At 31.3% G+C, this 23,335-nt stretch overlaps 1 protein-coding gene across 3 annotated transcripts in view; it reads left to right on the top strand.

Annotated features, from left to right (window-relative positions):
• Nucleotides 1–23,335, top strand: part of LOC145296668 (F-BAR domain only protein 2-like) — a 218,725-nt gene that overhangs the window by 34,920 nt on the left and 160,470 nt on the right. For all 3 annotated transcript variants that reach the window (XM_080142609.1, XM_080142611.1, XM_080142610.1), the window contains exons 2-3: nucleotides 5,386–5,477; nucleotides 21,812–21,886. In XM_080142609.1, the coding sequence (XP_079998735.1) occupies nucleotides 5,386–5,477; nucleotides 21,812–21,886 (167 nt within the window). The remainder of the gene's footprint in view (nucleotides 1–5,385; nucleotides 5,478–21,811; nucleotides 21,887–23,335) is intronic.

Raw genomic sequence — 23,335 nt, 5'->3', positions numbered from 1 at the left:
CCCATTTAGTCCAGTTGGATTTCAACGCAACACAGTTGACTTTATTGACTGTAAATGGTATCCATTTGGACAATCAAAAAAGCTTGATGTGTATCTGATTGAAAATCTGTCTTGAGTGCATGATTGTATTATTTATTTGCTCCCTACAAAGGAGGGATTGTACCTAGTAATTCACTCCCGTTTGTCCGTTTGCACTTTTCTCAATAACTACATCTTGGTTAAAAAAAAAAAAAAATTGCACAAACATTAGTTATGGTGAAAGTAAATTTTTCACTCATGGAGGGGGACCTTGCATGCTCGACTTGTTAGTATCAAATATTATATGAGGAGAAACCTTCTCATGATGATGCGATAAAGAATGAATGTTGGATAATTTATCACTCCAGTTTCCCGGGTTTGGTTGGATGAGATTTCCTTATATAGCTTTTGAAAAAGATGAGATTGTGTGAATTCTCAATGACGACTTCCTCAAAATTTGTATAGTGAATGTTTGGAAAACTGGTTGAAGTATCCATCTCTGCTCAGTGGAACCTTATAATTATAGTCTTTGAAATTATTTCATTTCTTTAGAGTTTTTCACGCGAATATTAAAGCTTTTTTATGATAAAAAAAAAAAATTACACATTGATGTTGCTGGCATCACAAAGTGTTTCAGTTCTTCCAACATTATATACCTGCGTCCAATCGAATTAGCTGGAGACGATAATTAATCTCTTGCTTGCGTTTAGATGACTAGATACTTGTATTTTTTTAAATTTTTATTTTTTTAGCTACGGTTAATATTCTGGTCCCCTTTTTTAATTTAGTGATATTCCTTTCTCAGTATTCCAAATTCTCTTGGCCTGCTCAGAGTAAGGGTCACTAATTCTCTATACCCAACCTTTTATTTAGCCTGTCAGTTTTCCACTGTATTTAGAGTAATTTCATTCTAGAGCCTTCCATGAATGAGTTTTCTGCTTTTTGGTTGAAATGGTTGTTTTTTTTAATCAGGAAAAGCTTTTTTTTTTTTAAACCTATTCATTTCACACTATTTGGTTGGATTTTATTTTTTTTCTCTCTCTTTCTCTCTCTCTTTCATCTTTGTTTCTCTTTTCTTTCTTCATCTTGCCGTGCATTCACTTTTCCTCCTATGACAGTTTTCTCTGAAAACTGAAAAAAAAAAATATTAATTCTGCCATGAAGGCTAAGACTTCAATTGTTTCATGATGTGGGTAGGGGAGTTAAATAATTTTTGCTTCATCAACAATGACTTTCTGGTGCACACTCTTTCTGTTGATTTTGATTTGGTTGAAACTGATTGGAAATTGTTTAGGGGAAAAGTTTTTTTTTTTTGTGCTGACTTATCTCTCTCTCTCTCTCTCTCTCTCTCTCACTCACTCACTCACTCACTCACTCACTCACACACACACACACAGTCTGCGGCTCCCAGATTGGGAATTCATTTTTGTTTCAGTTTATCACTAACATCGCTGACATATTTACTGCCTCCTCCTAAGTGTTAGTGCTACCAGATCAGACTGTGAAAAATCTAAAGACAAAAACATGTCCAAGAGGGTTAATAGAGAGCTTTACGTGTTGCATATCGTGAGCTACCAAATTCCTCCTGAATTGCATTTGCTGACTAGGCTTTACAAGGCAATGATTCGTCCCCACTTGGAATATGGGTCCCTAGTGTTCGCTGGATTTGGCAAGGTGTTCTCTGATTCTCTTGAGCGTCTACAGCGTCATGCTATCAGATATATATTACATATTCCCTACTGCGACCCTGTTCCCTCTGGAGTATATGATTTGCTTGGATTAGATCTGTTGTCTACTCGCCGGAATTTAACAGTTGCTTCTATTGCCTACAGGTTATTTCATGGTTCTTGCCTCACCACGATATTTAAATACTGCCCTGTTCTGCGGCTGAACAGACCAAACCTGTGATGATATACATTCACGTTAGACCTTCTGCATAATCACACCGGTGTTTGCTCAGATGTACTGGCGATTTCCTTTTGCATTGTGTTCTGCCATCTTGAACGTGCTGCTTCAGAATTGTGTGAATGAGCATGTATCACTGTCATATTTTCAGAGTTCTGTATTGTCGAACTATTGTGATATTTTTAAGTTTTATGCATCCCTAATTAGCTTAGTAGCTTCTGTCTATTGCTAATGGTTTTATGACTCTGGCTTAATAAAGGAAAAACCAAACAACCAAACGAAACATTATAAACAAATATTTGAAGATATAAAAAAAAAAACTTGAAACACAAAAACTTTTACTAAAATGACTCGATTTGGCATTTAATAACCTGAAAAGGGTTGATATACCGTACAACAATGAAATCATAATCCTGATCACAAGACCTGTTCAAATATCTGCTTTCTTGTGCTGGTATCAGCATATGTAGTACTAGCTAGCTTGGCCAGCTTGCTATCACTTCACAAACTGCATTACTTGAAAATGTAAATTAATAAAATCAAATGTATGTGTCCGGCTTTTTTCAATGAATAAAATGTGAATATCCCGTTAATAATCTTGTGACTGAAATAGGGATTAATCAGATGTTTTATTTACAAATTAAAGAAAGAAATGTAATATCAACACTAGATAATTAGTGTAGACTTCTTTGAATACCATCTTGAATTGATTGGGAATTTATTTTTGGATTATTGGAACTATTTTTCTCATCATAGATGTTATTCTCACAGCATTTTGTCCGATGTAACCTCCCACCTTCTTCAGGTATGCTTTGTCAAATTATAGAATCTGTATGGAATTTTGAATGGAACCCTTTATTTAATCGACAGGATTAACTTGCTATCATTCTATCTGCAAGCAATTTGTAATTATAATCTTAGTCTCTGAAGATTGTCATTTAGAACTGATTATCACTTAGCACTTTAATCATCATGGATGCTTGTGAATAATTCTGGTATGAATTTTAGCAGCATTAAACTTATTCTTGTTCATCTGATATATGTGCTGCTGCTTTTAAGATTTACATTTTTTTTTTACCCTAGTGTAACAGATTCTCTAAATAAATATTGTTTTTATTGCTTCCTAATTCATAAAAGTTATTTCATGTGAATGTTGTAAAAACAATATTTTCTGTGCAAACACAATTTACCCCTCTTGTGAGCAAATGTTTGAAAAACACTCTACATTATTTGTATTCTTAGAATTCTTTTGGACTAGTGTTCTCAGCTTGTGTCGAGTGTTATTTTCACATTTCGGCTGACGTAACCTACAACCTTCTTCAGGTGTATCTTGTTGAACTCGGTCATGTTTCTGTCGAACTGTCGAACCAAAACGTAGATTCCATGAACAAAACTTTTTTCTTAGAAGTGCACGTCTGTTTCTCACCTGACTACAACCTGGATGTCTTCAAGTCCAACATAAACAAATTCCTGATGAACCGCCCCCTTAAGTAAGACACTTTATCAAATCTCCAATACTAATGATTACTACGATACTATCCCATTAATTACTGTACACGCAATAACCCTTATCCTGAGTGTCTTCCGGGCCTTGATAAGTGGTGACTACCTTGTAAAAAAACAAAAACAAAAAAAAAAGACTGTGGTATAGTAGCCAAAGTACTTAGTAAAATCAGTTGTAAGTTCAATCCTCAGGGAGTGCGACAAAATATGATTGCGAATTACTTAGGATTTCAGAGTTTGACAAGATACACCTGAAGAAGGTCATAGGTTACATTGACCAAAACATGAAAATGACACTCAAGATGAGAACAGTAGTCCAAAGAATCCAAATAATATGAATAATGAATCCTCATCTAAAAAAATTCAGTAACATAATTTAACTTTACAGAATTATTTAAATAAAAATAGGTTTTAAAAAAAATAAAGTTTCAAATAATTTACTAAAATTTGACGTTTCTGAATTTTTGAGATGAGGATTGGTTATTCGCATTTGGATTCATCGGAATATTTGAAAAAAATCAATTGTGAAAACTGATATTCACCTGAAGGTTGAAGGTTCAATTCTCAGCGTGGGCGACCCCAAAAAAATACAATTGCAAATTACTAAAGACCTCTGTCCAGTCATGGCTGATGGAACAAGAGCATGCTACTCCCATGAAATAAATAAAAGGGTTCCGTTTGAAATTCCGTCCAAATTCTTGAGTTTGACAGAAACATTCTCGAGTTTGACAAGATACACCTGAAGAAAGTCGGAGGTTACATCGAATGGAACGTTGTGAAAATGATACTCAAAATAAGAATAGTAGTCTGATTAATCTAAATAATGAAAATTAAATTTTTTTTTTTAATAAAAAATATTTTTTCTTATTTGTAAGCATTGCATAATTTGAAGTAAAAAAAAAAAAAAAAAAAATTAATTTGCCCCAAACAAGGCATATTGCTACTGAGATGTAAGGGGTTAGCATGATTAAAGAGCCAAACTAAAAAAGGGACATCCTAACTGGGGGCTGTGCTGCATGATGTTTGTTCACATTACATTTAAATTTCTGCATATTAGTACAGTCAGGAAATGGAGCAAAGAGGGAATTTCAGAGGGAAGCGGTCCATTAGGCATCTGGAGATCTTCATAGTGAAAGAGTGTGTGACTAGTCTGGTTAGTTGAGGGTATTCACCTGGATGGGGTACGTGTGTACTAAGTTCATCACAGCACATTCTGTGGAAGTTCCGCAGGTTTGTGGAAACCTCTTTTTGCTGATTGTTTTCCTCCTATTTATATACTTGGTCTTTTCAAGAAGGTCAATAGGCATCTATCTTTGCATTCATCGTCCTTTATTTGTTTTAACTCCTTACATAAAGTAGCTTCATGTCGTGTCTTGAGCTATTTTCATGAAAAAAAATAAGGTAATAATATGGCTTCCTATTTTTTTTCTAAAAATGGCTAGAAAAAAAGTTTGAAAATTTGTAAACAAAACCACATGGGTGTTCTAAAAATGTGTCAAGGTTGCAAAGGGTTGCAACAAATGTATGATTAATAATTAGATAAACACAATTGTTTTCAGTTGTGCTTTTGAAATTATCAGTAAAGAAATGGATTATTCCGACTTTTGTTCTCATTTTGTGTGTTATTTTTATGTTTCAGTCAATGTAAGGTGTATCTTGTTGAACTCGGGGAATCTGCATGGAATTTCGAATGGAGCCCTTTATTTAATCCACGAGGGTAGCATGCTCTCGTTCCATGTAGAAGTCCTTAGTAATTCGCAGTTGTATTTTTGAGTGTCGTCTGCACTGTGGATTGAACCTTCAGCCTCCATAAGAGTGTAACTTACAACTGAATTTTACCAAGTACTTTATCAACTGTGTCACAGATGAGAACAGTAGTCCGAATAATACAGATTATCAATCATCATGTCAAAATTTCAACCGCAAGTAGTGAATTTCTCTTTCACTTTTCTTTTCTAGGGCGAGAAGAACAATGGCTTTTTTGTTCTCTACCATAACATGAAACAGGGCCAGACAGCGAGCAAGGAATTTATAGAATTTCTGCGAGAAAGGTATGTATCAGGTTTTATTGTTAATCTGAGGTTTAAAAACAAATTACCCCCCCCCCTTTTTTTTTTGCACACATGTGACCCACTGTTGACTTATGAAGATATTATTTACCTGAAGGAGAGAGTGGGTCATTCATTAAATGCACTATGCATTTAAAGCAGTCATTTATGAAGTTGTCTAATAATTTCAAATACTTATCTTTATGATCGAGGAACTGTCTGTATTTTCTTGCCTCCCCACAAGGGTAGTTATACAGTTTATTTTAATGTGAGGAACATCCAGTTCCTAAAAAAAAAAAAAGGGCGCCCTAGATTGGGACAAAAATAAAAATTGCCTCAGTTTAGAAGTATTTTTTTCTTCACTTATTTAGGACAGAAAAGATACTACACTTTGCTCCGAGACAAAAAGCCAAGAAATTTGTCAAGAGACTATCTAGTAAATTATGGGCCGATGTTTAATCTTTGCTTCAGAATTAAATGACATCTGTTTTGGAATGGATTTGTATATACCTTGCCTCATTGCATCAATATTGTTTGGTGATATTGTGAGGTATTGCTAGTGCACTCTGGCTTAATAGTAATGATCCTTTGGCCATGAAACGATTTCTGATGGAAATTGTTTGCCTCCTTACCAGGTTAGACACAAGGTCAAATGTTGTTTTGAGAATGCCTAAATAGTTCTGCTAGCATTCCCTAGTAAGGATGCTTCAGGTGATTAGCAATAAACTAAGCCCTGGTAGGGTAAACCTTCTAGGGCTAAACAGAATTATACCTCAGCCCATATATGTCTAGGTAAAAGCACAGTTTAGTGACCTGAACATATGCAAAGAAAAATTGTGTACTGGCGATATTGTTTTAACGTGTTGATTTATTAAATATTTGAACATGTTCGAAATGTATACGTATGCTGAAATTATCGCTAGAAAAAAAAAATCAATGGAGTTAAACACTACAAATGATAGAGAAGTAATAGCGATTATTTTAGCATATATAAGTATTTCAAGTGTGTTCTTAGTATTAGCAGCGTAATACTCAATAGATTTTAACTCTAAGTGGTTCCTCATTTCCTAATATTTAACAAAAACAAAAAGATAAAACAATATTTATAGATTGTACACAATTTTTCATCGTGTTATGTTCAAGCCACTAAACTGTGGTTTTACCCTTATATCTTACTTCAACAAAAATAAAGTAAAATATTTTTTAATAGAATTTTGTACTGCATCTATTTGAATTGTTTGTAATGAAATAGTTTTCATATTTTAGACAATAGTGTGTATTTTTCTTTTAAGAAATATAACAAACAAAATAAGTTTAAGAAATATCTTTTTCCTTATGAATTTAGAAATAAAATTCAATAAAAACATAACCTTTGAAAAAAAATGATTTTAAAGTTCATGAAAATATTTTTCGATCACCAAATTTAAAAAAAATAATGTTTAGAACATTGTAAAGTTTCATTATTTTTTAATTGTGGTTAAGTCGTTTCCACAATTGTCTAACCCAGCATTTCTCAGCCATGAGTTCATCAAGGAGCCATAAGAGGACGCTGAAAAATGTAATTCAAAATGCAGAAACTTGCAATGTATAAACAAGGTGATGAAACTCTAGTCATGAAAAAAATGTTATTTATTTTTATATACATTAAAAATTCTAGTCAAAATTAATTGGTTCAGGCTTGGATTTCTTATCTTGAAATTTTCTTATCCCGAAAGGTGTTTTCCATGTAAATCGCCTAATCCATTTTCAACGCTATGAAAACACTCATTAAATTTCATAATAAGGGTAACATCAGAACGAAATAAAAGCTAGATAAACAACAGAACACGAATTCTGCACTTTTTTTGTTTAAATGCAGGAGGGGGGGGGGAGGTACGCGAATGTTGAGGTGTTCAGTAAGGGGGTCATGGGTCATCAGAGGTTAAGAAACACTGGTGTAGCCTGTAATTAATAGACCCAGACTGTTTAGAAAGTTATGGCAGGTTTATCAGATTTTTTTTACAGATTGCATTTATTTTTTAATTTAATTTAAAAAAAAAAATTTTTCTATTTTTTTTTTTTATCAACAAATTTTTATTTTGTTAATTTTTTAATACATTTTTTATATTTAATTACTCTTTTATAATTTCTTTGTTTATATTCTTTTATTTTTTTTTAGATTTTTGTTTTTAATTTCAAAAAATAATTTCTTTTTTATTTTTTAAATTAACAACATACATTAAAAGTTCTATTTTAAAATCAATTTACAAAAAAAATTTTAACTAAATATTTTTCTGCTTAGGAGTGAATTTATTTAAAATCTTACTCTGAATTAAATTTCCTGCTTAATGTTCATATGTCTGATAATGGTTTTGAAGTTTTCACCATTTGTACGACCTTGAAATGGAGGAATGTACTTTAAATTAGGACGCCATTTTGAGATAATGACACCTACTTTTCTGACACAGCTCTTAACGACTCTTTACACTAACAATGTCAGCATTTCAGTGGAACTTTCTACTTGATGGCTTTTGATATGAAAAGATTTTCAGAACTTTTCAGACGAGGGTAATAATTTATCTTTGAATTATTAGGACTATTTTTGCCTTGGATATTTTTCTCGCTTTGACATTATGTTTAGGAATAATACAAATTATCAATCCTCAAATGTTCCAGGGACTTATGCAGAATAAGGACCACAAATTTTCAGGGCAGTTTACATAAAACACTGAAAGGTGTTGAAACGCTGACGCAATGAAGTCACAGCAGTGAACATCATTTAAGACATTTGCTATCATTGGTTTATTTTAAAAAAAACATTTTCTATCATTGGTTTATTTTAAAAAACATTTTCTATCATTGGTTTATTTAAAAAAACATTTGCTATCATTGGTTTATTTTAAAAAAAACATTTTCTATCATTGGTTTATTTTAAAAAACATTTTCTATCATTGGTTTATTTTAAAAAAACATTTTCTATCATTGGTTTATTTTAAAAAAACATTTTCTATCATTGGTTTATTTTAAAAAAACATTTGCTATCATTGGTTTATTTTAAAAAAACATTTGCTATCATTGGTTTATTTAAAAAACATTTGCTATCATTGGTTTATTTTAAAAAAAACATTTTCTATCATTGGTTTATTTTAAAAAACATTTTCTATCATTGGTTTATTTTAAAAAAACATTTTCTATCATTGGTTTATTTAAAAAAAAACATTTGCTATCATTGGTTTATTTAAAAAAAAACATTTGCTATCATTGGTTTATTTAAAAAAAAAACATTTGCTATCATTGGTTTATTTTAAAAAAAAACATTTGCTATCATTGGTTTATTTAAAAAAAAACATTTGCTATCATTGGTTTATTTAAAAAAAACATTTGCTATCATTGGTTTATTTAAAAAAAACATTTGCTATCATTGGTTTATTTAAAAAAAACATTTGCTATCATTGGTTTATTTAAAAAAAACATTTGCTATCATTGGTTTATTTAAAAAACATTTTCTATCATTGGTTTATTTAAAAAAACATTTGCTATCATTGGTTTATTTAAAAAAACATTTGCTATCATTGGTTTATTTAAAAAAACATTTGCTATTATTGGTTTATTTAAAAAAAACATTTGCTATCATTGGTTTATTTAAAAAAAACATTTGCTATCATTGGTTTATTTAAAAAAAACATTTGCTATCATTGGTTTATTTAAAAAAAACATTTGCTATCATTGGTTTATTTAAAAAAAACATTTTCTATCATTGGTTTATTTAAAAAACATTTGCTATCATTTGGTTTATTTAAAAAAAGGAACATATCTTAATTTGAATAAAAAAATGTATATGTAAAAATATTAAAAGATAATTTTTGTTTGCTATCAGAAAAATTAATTCATGAAACTTACCTTAGAATGAGTGTTTTTCTTGATTTGAATTTTGTTTTCTTAAAGTTTTGTAAAAAATGACTAATAATTGTTCATTTTCTTCATAATGACAAGAAAAATATTGCTTTCATGTTGTCTTCGTAATAATAAATAATATATTTTTCATTAAAACAATTGGACAGTTTTGCATAACAAGCAAAAAATGACAAAATTTTTGTTCAGCACCGTCTGGCATCAAACCCGGAAAATTCTGCATAAGTGCAAAATTCTAAGTCTATATATATATATATATATATAAAAGTGAGATAAAAATCCAAGATGAGAATGGTAGTTTGAATAATGGAAAAAAAAGAAGTTCATATCATTTAGATTATTATTCTCATCTTGCTGATTCACATTTTGTCCAATGTAACCTTTGACTGTCTTTGGAAAACTTTAAAATGTTGAACTTTGGAACTTGTTTGGAATTTCCATTTTGCGATGTATGTACATTACAGTAATATCCCCACTCTCTTCCTGCTTATGATACTTGAAAATAAATACTCCTTTTCAATCTATTTAGATGTAGAACAGTTGAGGCAGCATGTTCAGTTCAGAGGAAGGCGAAGGAAAATTTTGGGAGGGAGTGATAAGGATGGACTTGAAAAGAGATAGATTGGCCAGAGGAATAGGTTAGATTGGAAGTCAATTTCTTAGCCGTCCAACTCAAACCAGCATGTAAAATGGACATTGAATGAAACAGAATTATGTAGTTGAGTTTGCATTTTTAAACCTTTTTTTTTTTTTTTTTTAAATGTAAATATATAGAAATAAAAACAAATTATTTTTTTATGGAAAAAATCGCTCTAGACAAAGCATGAGGTCAACTGATGTAAGGAGCTAAAATATATATTTTTTCAAGGTCAAAAACTAGTCAAATGTTTGGTATATAGATTTCGATCCAGAAATTTTTCCTCCTTTGTCAGAAACATCAATTTTTCCTCCTTTGTCAGAAACATCACTCATTGAATGTGAGGATTAAAGGACAAAATAAAATATTCATTATTGATTATTGATCCACGGACAAAAGGAGGGGGGGGACATGTAAATTCACATTTGTCCGTTCATCTGTCCGCACTTCTCAATAACTACATCTTGGAATATTTTAAAATTTTGCACAAACGTTAAACATGATATGAGTAAAAAAGTAACAGAACGGATTTTCCGGGAAAACTCCGGTTACCCCCCCCCCCCCTAGGAGTTCTTTTCGGGTTAAAATGGCTAAAATTGACATGTTTGCGCTTATTTAAAAAAATTAGATTTTTATAAAACTTGCTTAAAAGTTGTAACTAACTGATTTCAATATAATTTTGTTTGTCTATACTTTGCGATAACTCTTGGATGTGCCCCTGGGGCTCTTTTAGGGCTAATAAAAACACTCCAGTTTTGGGACTATTTTATCATATTTGTCCACAATTTTCTGTGTATGTCTATTTAGCAGTTTTGCATGGTGCTGGACTCAAATTTAAATATGTTAAGACTTTGGGGATTAATGGGGGAGGGCAATGATGGACTTAATCATTTTTTTTTTTTGCATGGTGTGGAACTCAAATTTACATATGTTAAGGCCTAATACTGCACCGTTTGCTCATTTTCACCAGTATTTGACGTCCCCTAAGGACTTTTGGGGCTAAATGGGTGGGGGCAAATGCTGAACTTTGTCATTTTTTTATGCCTGTTCATTGTTCACTCACGGGGTGAGGTGGGGGACCATGCACGCTTCACTTGTTCTGGATGGTTTTCAGTCTTTGTTTTTTTAAAGTTTTTTTTTTTATGCTAGAAGATCCGTTTCATCAGAAATGAGAGGAATATGAAATTGATTGAGAGAAAAAGAAACAAACTTGATATTCATTACCGGATGTGTTTAGTTTTGCTTTCATTATATACTTCAAGTCAGTTTTCTCAAATTTTCATCCACTTCCAGTAGAATAAGCAACGATAATCTACTTCCTAAGTTTTAGAGAAATGGTCACCATATTGTTTTTTGTCAAGTTTAAGCTTTGGCATACATTGGAGGGGCGGGCGCAGTAATCATAAACTTATATATTTGGCCAATAAAATACAATCCAACAAAAAACATGAAATAGAAAAAAAAAAAAAAAAACATGAAATAGAAAAATAAAAATCACTAAAGACAAAGTTAGCATGTGAAATTTATCTCTTAACTCATCCTCTATCTAGGTATGGCCAAAATGAATGCCAATGCTCAAAATGTATAAACATTTTCACCCCTCCCTTTACTTAAAAAAATCACCAAAAATCAGGAAATTAGCCCATTTTAATGAAATTTTCAGTATTTATCAAATAATGATCATGAAATATAATGAACTAATTATTTTTATTTAAATCTTAGTGAAAATGTATTTTGTTTGGACAAAAAATACCTTTATTAAAGTTATGGTTTTTTTAAATAAAAAACACAAGAATATATTTTTGCTTTTTTTTTTTTATAAATAAAAGCATCGTAATTTGTAACAATAAAAATAAAATAATTTTTATAGGAACATTACTAAAAAAGCCTCTAAAGTCCGTATTAATGAATTCGATATAACTCGAAGAAAAATTAATTTCTCAAACTACCGATATTACCATTGAATTAAGCATTGTTTATTTGACATTTTCACACACAAAATTATAATTGCAAAAAATATTTCTACTTTTTTTTTTTAAATTACAGGTTTCGCATGATTTTTATATGCAAGATTTTAATAATTTCCTTACTCGCAAGAATGTGAAACTTTCAGCGTAACATATTTTTTATATAATATTCAGCAATAATTAAAAAAAAAATTAATTTAAAAACAGGAACATCGAAAAATAATTATATTAAAAAATGGAAAAATTTATACAAACTTTCAGAATAGAAATGTACGGATGCACATCTAGGGAGGGGGAATTATCACACCACTTCCTCCTTTTAATTACATGATATCATTTTCACAGTCTTTCGGCTGGCTGAAATTTTGGGCCTCCGTATATTCCGTGTTTAGAAAAACTTTAGTTTGTTGCGTTTTGCGAACGGCAGAATCACTCGGTTTTGGGCTAATTAATTTATGTTTTGTACAAACAAGGTGGTTTTTTTTTTTATTTAATTCAATATTTTAGAACTTTACTAATTATCTTTGAAATAGACCCAGAAAACTAATATTTATCTTTTAAAGGATATTTACAATGAATTTATTTAACTTCAAAATTTAGCTGAATTGAGTAGTTCACTATGAAAACATTTTTCATAAATTTTTTTTTCATGTGTACTAATATATTTTACTTTAGGAAATTAACTTTAGTCTTTAATCTTTCAAATACAATTAAAAAGTAGTCGGAAACCGACAAAAAAAATTATGATAAATCAGCTTTCAAAACTAAGTCTCCCTATCGTTGTTCGCCCATACCTACCTATCAGTTTCATTGTATTATCAACTTCAACTTGAAAACTTCAAATATCTTGGAAGCACTCTAAGCACTGATAACCGTGCTGACAAAGAAATAAGCTGCCGAATTCAAAGCGCATGTGCCTCCTTTGGCAAGCTAGAAAAGAGGCTCTGGACAAGAAGGGCTGGTATCCGGCTAGAGACGAAGTGCAGAGTCTACAAAACCATCATCCTGCCAGCCCTGCTGTACTCAGCAGAGACCTACACTCTGTATAGAGAACACGTAAGGAGATTGGGAGCCGTCCAACAGAGACATCTGAGAAGGATCATGAAGATCAAATGGAGTGACTTTATACCAAACATGGAAATTCTCAGGAGAGCAAACCTAAATAGTGTGGAAGCTACCCTTGTTACTATGCAACTACGATGGACCAGGCACATTACTAGAATTCCAAAGATGATCTTCTACGGGGAACTGGAAAATGGAACCTGCAAGGTAGGAGGTCAGAAGCTTCGCTACAAAGATGTAACAAAGCGGCACCTGAAGGCAATGAACGTCAATGTCGAGAGTTGGGAGGAACAAGCCAAAGAAAGGAGTGGTTGGCGGAACAGTCTCCACAAAGGAAAGAAAGAAATAGAGAGAAAGATTGGAGAAGCCTTAGAGCTGAGACACTATAGACGACACAACCCTGGCACCCACATATGCAGTGCCTGTGACCGGATGTTTCACACAGAAAGAGGACTATGTCAACACCAAAGGATAAAGCACTGAGGCCCCGACTAGTCATCGTCAAGACTGACGGACTACATGATGATGATGATGATTATCAACAGTATCTAAGGGCAGGCTAACATACAAGTGAGTGGTAAATGATGAATTATATAGTATGTCATGCAAATGTATTTATGACAGTGAAGCTACACAGATCTTTATGCATTTCACCCCCATAGGGAATTGCCAGGCTAAAACACAAAGCCTAACTTTACTCAAGTATTGATCACTTGTTGAAGTAAATCGATCAATAGATGAAAACCAATGCATAAAATATAACATTTAATGCGACTGCATATATTCAGTGGAACCTCTAGATATGAAAGACTCTGTTTTCAAAATCTTCAGCTTATGACACGTGATGTGAAAATATTTTTGTCCTTGCATACAAAAAAATTTTCTGGATATGAGTGACAGACTATTTTTAGGCATTTAATCCTTTGAAAATCTTTTTTTAAAATTGCGGTTTTATTCCATTTAGAACATTTTTAGTATTTTTTTCTGGAAATATTTGTTTATCTGGAAAAACATTTTTTTTTTTTCTTGGACTTGAATTTATATTTCTACTTACCCTCTCTCCCTAAATTAAAATTATTTTTACAATGGAAAAACTATGTACACATTACAATTTGTACCAAATTTGAAGAATATAGATAGAAAAAAAATTTTGTTTTCATTTTTTTGGTACACCCTCTGAAATTTTGTAAGGGGTGGGGGAGTTTATTTTTTGGAACTTAACTGTAAGGAAGTAAATAATCAATTTCACTTTGCATCCTTTTTCTTCAAAGCGCCTGAGCATCAATGGATTTGATTACAAGTAACGATGAAAATAAAAAGTTAAGTTATATCTCCCAATCGTTTGTTATTAAATAGAATTTTATATTTGGATGTCAAAGTAAGAAAAAAAATCAAGTGAAGGTATTAACGGTTAGGTTGGGTATTATTTGGCTCTTATTTCATTCTGTTTTACACTTATTAATGACTGTTTTCATAGGGCTTGGAACAGAGGGGATGATTTACGTGGAAAATGCCCTTCAGGATACCGAAAATTGCAAGATATGAAAGTCAAGTTAGAACCAATTAAATTCATATCTAGAGCTCAGTGTTGTGGAGTCGGAGTCAGTTGGAGGTTTTAGTTGGAGTCAGATTTCTAAGAGTTGGAGTCAGAATTTTTTTTTTATCTGACTCCGTCTCCTTAAGTTCAATAAATTTATTTTTTTTCATGGTTTTCCTGTTTGGTTTTACCAGTTGCACAATTTAGCAGTTTTTGTATGGTTTTGCTTTTATTTTTGGAGATATATCATATTTTGTATTGTACTGCAATGCTTCTACTTCAAGATATTTTGGTTCATCGGATCCCTGCAAATCCTATCTGGACAGCTGTTTTCATTTTGGTTGTGATGTCATACAGGATCAATGAAAATTCTGTCTTTGAGTGAGATCACTGTGGATTACATCGGATGAAAAATTAGATTGTAATCTGAAAGTTATCCAGTTCCTAAATCAAATGGAATTTGGCAATTGGATTAGTCTGGGATCGATCCAGAATCATAATCTTATCCAAAAAAAAGGACCTAAATCAATAAGAATCAATGCTACTATAGTCCTTTATAGCCTTTTCCTGTTTTTCCTTGGATCCTCTTTCCATAAAGGCAATATTATCTTTTAAGAGATTCTTTCTCTGTATAATATCTTTACTCCCCTCTTCTGATAAGAAGCATTTGGCTTCGAAATGCCATGGTCTAAATAGGTTTTCCCATCCCTAAATATTGTATTCCTGATAGCATAATGAAATTCTATTGTAAATTTTTTTTATCCCTTTATCTTATTCTATAAAGCTGGTTGAGTGTATATATTTATCATACAAATGAATGTTAAACATAAAAAATAATATATATGAAAAGTATTTATGAAATGCTTGCTGAATAGGTGTGGGAGGCTGGTATAAGGATCTGCAGAATAGATTTACACATAAGGGTCAAGGAGTCGAAGTCGGGAGTCAAAGTGGAAGATATCAAAGGAGTTGGAGTTGGAATTCTAGAAGTCAGAGTCGAACTTTTATCATCCGACTCTGCAACCTTGCTTGAGCTTCCACAATATATATATATATATATATATATATATATATATATAAATTATTTCCACAGACAAGCAATGTTGCAGCTCACACAAGCTATGAAAGCTAACAAACTGGAAGTCCAAGACTTGAGTTTTGCCCTCAATTTTAAAATGAAAATTCTAATATATATGTACATTTTTTTTTATGTATTAATATTAAAAACCTTTTTTTTTGTATTTATTTTGTACTTATTTAAAAAGAAAACTTTGATATATATTCCCTATTAGTTTTTTTTGTTTTCTTATGGGATGATCATCTTTAGTTAACGATTACATGTAAGTATATTCATGCAGATATTCTACATGATTTATACTAGTGTAATAAGCTCATAGTATACATTTGTTTAAAACATTTTTACTATCAAACTCCTATATCAGTTTTTTGTTTACAGACACGAAACTTCATATGTAGGGTATTTGAACCCATATGAAACTTTATATTTGGATTTTAGCCGCGAAAAATCAGTGCACAAGTGTGAAAATTAAAAGAAATTTGCCAGTTGAGGGTCGAATAATGGCATTATGAATATGCATGTGACGTAATAGTTATTGGTGTATGTTTTAATTTTTAGCTTTTCAGAAAACATGTCTTCATAGCACAATCATTATTGTTGAAGGAAAAAGTAAATCGTTAGCTAAACTCGGTGGTGGCGCACAAGTTATTTTTAAAAAAAATATATTTAAGCATATTTTGACTAGGCAATGCTGGGCGGCCTGCTAGTAAATATATATATATATATATATATATATATGTATATATAACTACTTCATTTACTCACATAAATTAATATATGAAAGTATAAATTTATGCGTAAACTTTAAGTATTTACTTCAACAGTGCTCAATACGTAGGTAGAGCTAGTTAGTAAGTTATAAAATATATATGGCGATTAAGCTACACTGAATATTTCGCATTTCATCCACTCTAGGATTCTTCAGGCTTATGCGAGAATTTTGTGGTTGTCTTCAGTTTTTTATATACGCACCTTCTATCGAGTTTTTAGTTAGCCAATCAGCTTTCTAGTATCCACCGCACCCTTCCTAATCAGCTAATGAGCAGGCACTCACAGGACAAAGGCCCAGTTGACCTCCAGTTGACCCGTCCCTTTGTGTGTGCTATTTAGCGTAGATATATAGTATCTTGACCTGTTTTAAATCTAGGTTAAAGCACATAACAAAATATTATATAAGAGCAATGAAAACAACAACAAAATAAACAATAACAAAAAGTGGACACCATGACAAAAATAAAACTAACACAAAACACACGTATGTAACTAGTAGAAATAATAATAATAATAAACCAACTCCGGACAACGACAACCATACTAGAAATAAAAATACTAATAACGAACAAGATAAATGCAACTGTAGATACCGCACACTTTGCCCACTTCAAAATAAATGTCTCACCAAAGGCATAGTTTACCAGGCCACAATATTTGCGAAGAAAACCCGAATAACAAGAAATATTACGTAGGTATGACTTCCTTAGGTTTCAAAACTCGATATTATGACCACAAAAGTACATTCAATAATAAAAAACACCGTATGAAAACAACTTTAGCAAACAAATACTGGGAACTCAAGGAAAGCGGTAGTCAAATGGAAAATAATAAGACAAGCAAACACATGTAGAGACCTAGACGATCCATGTAGATTATGCTTTCATGAAAAATGTGCTATCCTATACTTTAAAGAACCCCAATATCTATTAAACTGTAGGAGAGAAATAGCGAATAACTGTTTTCACAGGATAAAATTTACTCTAGGATAGAGATACAGAATAATTTTAAAACTAACAATAACGATAGAAAACAAACAAATAAAAAAATAAATAAACATGCATATACATAAACTATCACACATATATATGTATGTATATATATATATATGTATATAAACTAACATATAAAAAAAAAATTTAACCTAGATTTAAAACAGGTCAAGACACTATATACCTATTGCTAAATAGCACACAGAAAGGAACGGGTCAACTAGAGGTCAACTGGTCCTTTGTTCTGTAAGTGCTTGCTCATTAGCTGATTAGGAAGGGTGCTGATTGGCTAACTAAAAACTCAATAGAAGGTGCGTATATAAAAATGCGAGACAACCACAAAATTCTCGCATAAGCCTGAAGAATCCTAGAGTGGATGAAACACGGAATATTCAGTGTAGCTTTATTGCCATATATATTTTATAACTTACTATATATATATATATATATATATATAAAATGTTTTTTTATTATTACAACCTCAAGTGTATTAATTTAATTTGTTACAAATTGTTTCAATAGACAAGATAAAAATATCTGTCCATATCGTCAGATGATTCAAGTTAAAATAAAAAGGAAAGATATGGTTTTTTGTGATTACATATGGATATTAAAAACCAAGAGAATGGAAAGAGGGAAGAGAGAGGGGGAAAAGGTAATAAAAAAAATAAATTAAAAATTTATGAAATTAAAATTATAAAGATAAGATAAGACAAGGCAAGAGAGGGGGGAAAGAAGAAGGAAAGGAAAGGAAATTAATAATTGAGCGTGTTAAAGTTTGTTGGATTCTGGATAATGACATGCACAAGTTGCAAAGCCGAAGCAGAGTTAAAGTCAGTAATTGTCTTTTGCCGACGGTGGTGGAGATACGCAGAAAGAGCTAAGATGCGTCCAGTCAAATGGGTAAACAGATGTGTCGAATATAGCTCATATAAAATCTCTTTTGGGTAGGAAATCAGTTTTAGATTTTTTTTATACTTATTTTATTTATTGTTTTTATCTATTTCCCTTTCTTCCCTAAACTAGACTTCAATTCTTAAATCTACCCAACAGATCTTTATCCTTCTTTTTTAGCACATATACCTCTTAATATATATATTGTGGCTGGGTTCAAATTTCCCGACTGGTAGTAACCCTGCACTGATGATTCGTGAAAGGATGAAACACTAGTGTCTGTAGGTATTAAAATTATTATTGTAATAATTATGTCAGCCCATTTAAGAAATTTGGTTTCTTACTGTTGAGCACTTTTAAGTTGAAATAGAAAGTTAGTCGCCTAAGTTCGCTGTGCAGATCATGATGTTAAAATCATTAGATCACTATGGGCGAATGTTACGACATTTAAAAAATAAATGTTAATTTCAATGATATTTTTTGCGGTTGAGATTGGCCTTAAGGTTAGTTCTTTGCTAATGAAGTTAGAGATGGCTTTGTGGCTGGGTTCGAATCTCCTGACCGGTAGAAATCGTGTCATCCTGCACTGATGATTCCCGAAAGGATGAAATACTGGTATCTGTAGGTATTAAAATTATTATTGTAATAATTATATATATATATATATATATATATAGTATTTTTCCTCATTCCAACATTATTTTTTTATGTAAAAATTAAACTACTTAATATACTCAATCATGCATATACAAGCAATTATATGAAGTTTAACTAATTTGCATATTCCTTTAAAAAACAAACATTAATTAATTACTCATTCATTATTTATGGTTTCTCATTAGATGATTGGTTTTATTTCACTATTATGTTGAATTCTATTTATGCATAGTTTCTACATTCTGCATAATTTGTGTAGAATTCAAGATGAAAAAATTCCAGCACATGGAAAAATATATATAAGTGACCATGTCGGTATGTGTGCAAAAGTCTCTACCAAATTCCTCAGAATATTAATCTACAGAGTTGAAATTTGATATATAGGGTATTTGGTCTTGTGGCACACTTTCAATTGGATTTCAGCCAGCAAAAATTGTTGCTAAGGGGTCAAAATTGTAAACAAAACAGTTGATCTCAGCAGAGTAAGTCAAATAAAACATTACTCCTGCTGTTACTTTTGCGCATGTGCAAAATTAAACATTCATAACTCAAAGTTGTTTAACTTTCAACCATTCCTGTCCATCTGGTGGTTGCTCATATGGTAAGGACACTGGACAGAACGACTAAAACTAGAGTGCTAAACATCTGGTTTCAATTCTAGCAGATGGTATCCAAGACATTTTTATTTTTTTTTATATAACTTTTGAAATCATTACTATATATTGAATAATAATCAATAGAGAATGGGTCTATAATGATAAATAAGAAATCTGCACGAATTAAAATATTATATTTATATGTATTTCACAGCTGGGCAATGCTGGGCAGCTTGCTAGTATATCTATATATATAATCTAGCAAAAAAAATTTCCTTTACTGTTTACCACACTTTTTTTTTTTACCATTTTCTGTTTAATTATTATTGCAATTAGATAGCAAGACATAAAAACTATTATCATAAGCATTATTAGCTAATCTAAATTATAATTGGTCTTTAAAATTTTTTCTTTTATCATTTGGTAACTTTTTTTTCATTTTTTAATCAGTTGGTAATTTCTATGCTCGAAAACTCTTCTTTTAACTTGTAGAAAGATAAAAAAAATATTCATGCTACTAATTTATTGTCACAAACACTCATAGGCTCCCAAACTGGTGAGAATTGTCTCAAATTTGGCTTGAAGCACCCTTGACATCCAGATTATGTTTTATGTAGGATTACAATTCTAATGTTAGTATTGTTACTGTAATACTATCTAATAACAATATTATTAATATAATAATAATAATAATAATAATAATAATAATAATAATATTGATATAATAATAATATAATAATAAACATTGGTGGGTTAACAAAATACTGAGTAAAATGACATCAAATTTGAGATGAAGCATTTTCTAACTAACAAGTGTTTACCAAAAAAAAAAAAAAATAAATAATGGTTCATAATATTACTGTTTCTATTACTAATTGATTGGAATTGTGCCAAATTTGGTATGCCAAATTAAAAGATTCAAAGAATGATCCAATAAAGTCTTTACAACCATCTGTAAGAGATAAGCTAAAATCCTCTTTTAGAAATGTAAACCTACCTGTAGATTTAAGGGTGCAAGTCCTTACCCCCCCCCCAAAAAAAAAAGTATAGGGAAATTTTATGGCGTACATACCTGTGACGGAAAGAAAATATTGTACACCAATAATCACATAAATTATTCGAGTTTTATTTTAACAAAGGAAAATCAAATTTTATAGTTAAATGACTATTGATGATTTCTGGACACCATTTGTGCAAATAGTTTGAATGACAAGGGAGATAATTTCAAATAATTAAAACTTAAGATTATAGAAAGCCATTCTTAACATAGAGAGGATCCTCATTGGAAAAACTCAAATTCATAACTGCTTCCTCTTCAAACATTCTTCAAAATTTTTATTTTTTTACATGGGAGTCGCCACTTAACAAGGCCTGAAAGCCACTTAGGGATAAGGATTAGCAAGTGTACGGTAGTTGTTCAGATAACAAGGTATTAATAGTTAGTGGTGGAAATGGGGTAGAAATTATTTAAGGGAGCAACTAAACAAGAACTTGTTTACATTTGACTTGAAGATGACCATATTGTAGTCAATTAAAAAGCAGGCCAGAGGAACAGTTCAATAGGTGGGTAATTCTTTGTTCATGGAATTTGCATTTAGTTTTAGGCACAGAGAATGAGGGAAATTGTTGATCGTTGTTGTAGTCAGATGAGTGTTTTTTGTGAAAGTTTGACAAGGAGAGAGATCATAGATCGAAGCTCAGATGAGCACTTACCATGAAAATAGCAATAGTCTTGCAACGTCTCTTCTGTGGGAAAGAAGTTGCAGGCAAGAGAAAAAGGCATCACCTACTAGGTTTCAAAGCCGGCCTTGAACTCTATTAAGGTAAAAAAAGTGCACGTCGAGCATCCCCTGCCCAGATGTAGCAGCAGTACTTCATTTAAGATGTACTTGGCTCTTATACAGGTAGAGAATTGCATTGGCAGTGAGATACCTACTGGAGCAGTAGAATTATCCAGCCATTTTTCCAGTGATATTGGCGACAGATTTGATGTGTGTGTTCCATTTTGGATCAGGACTGTGGGTCAGTCCCAGAAGCAACCCACATTCCCAAATTGTAGATATTATTATCTAGGGGCTATATAAACAGTTCTAAGCAATAGTAACCCCCCGGAACCGTCGGCGAAAAAAGCCTTTTCGGGACATACAAAAAATGTGCGCGCATTTGCCTTTTATGTATATAGATGTCTACATTTTCATGTGATTTTATTGCTTAAACAAATGATTCACTGTTGTTTTTTTCTTTTTCTTTACTAGCTGTAATGTAGAAGAGAATTATAGCAAATTGCTCACCAAATTGGCTAAGAATGTTAGCAATTGCATTCAAGAAGGGTAAGTATCTTTTGTTTTTTTTGTGTGTCTAATCTTTGTCTATATAGTACTAGTTCTAAGGACCCATGACCATAGTACAGGCTTCCCACCAGAAGTCTATTATTATTTTTTGTTTTACAGTGTGTTAAATTTAGTTAAATCACTAAAAATAAAAGAATGATTCAATCCTTATGAAATTTTCTGTATTTATTCAATTTTCTATAACAAAATTATGTCTGATTTTTATAATCAGAGCCAAATAGCAATACGTCCACCTAAAACTCCTTAATCCTTATCCTTAAATGAATTTTGGGCCTTGATAAGTGATGAAAAAAACATTTTCATGACTTTAATTTGTGATCAAATTATTTTGTGAAGTAAAAATAAAAAAAATATTTCAATATTTGGCGCTAATCAATCGTAAAGAATAAATAATCAGGCTGTCTTAAAGATACTGTCTTCTTGCCCCCAAAATGCACCAAACATTGATGTTATTTTTTTTTTCCATTTCCCTTTGCAAAAACTCAATCATGATCTGCAAAAAAGGTAAAAAACAAAAGCAGCAATTTTCCTATACAAAAGAAGCAAACGAAATACCATGAATAAATATTTGGAGACATAAAAATAATTTAAAGCATTAATTTTTTTCTAAAATTACTGGATTTGATATTAAATAACCTGAAAAAAGTTGATATGCCGTCAGCAACCAAGCCAACCATCATTGATGTATTAAAAACTAAGGTTGTGTCTCACCTATGTTAGTTCAACAAAGTCTTCCATAAAAGATATCCGTTTGCTTTTTCTTTTTTTTTTTTTTCAAATTTGTACTTTTTCATTCTTGCTGATAAACACTCCAACTAGAGTTGGCATTTAAAGTATTAGAGTTGTTTACGATTTTCCAGCAAGAGGTTACAATTGCCCTTTATTTTGGTTAAGGTCAACTAGGACAACGTAACCAGTGCATTCTCTCTATGAAATAAACTATTTTTGAAAGTCAAAATTGACAACTACAGCTTTTTTGATTCTTGTCCAGATTTCCTCTTATATTAAAAACAAAAGTAAAAAAAAAATCTGTATGATGTACGTACCTGTGATGAAATGAAATATCATATTCTAAAAATCACGTAAATTGAGCTAATATTTTATTTTTAAATTGTAAACTAAAATTTTATGTGTAACCAAAGAACGATGGTCTTGTCTGCCATTTTGAAAACAATCTAAAAATGAAGGGAGATAACTCAACAATTCAAACTTGCAAGATTTATGTTGTAATGCCTATAGGATTTGACAACTTTATTCTACATTAAATAACCCAAATATGGTTGATATGCTGTAAAACAAGCCAAACCTCTCTTTTAACGCCCTGCTCTTTCTATTCCTTGTGTATTTTTCTATTATTAAATACTAGCGAGGTGTACATGGCGTTGCCCGGGTGTTTGGAGGTGTGTGTGGATTTGGGTAGATCAAAAC

Source organism: Euprymna scolopes, chromosome 17 (assembly GCF_053919585.1).
Source record: "Euprymna scolopes isolate OS-2025 chromosome 17, ASM5391958v1, whole genome shotgun sequence".
NCBI lineage: Eukaryota > Metazoa > Mollusca > Cephalopoda > Sepiida > Sepiolidae > Euprymna > Euprymna scolopes.
The sequence above is the reverse complement of the archived record's forward strand: the minus strand, read 5'-3'. Positions and strand labels throughout refer to the sequence as shown.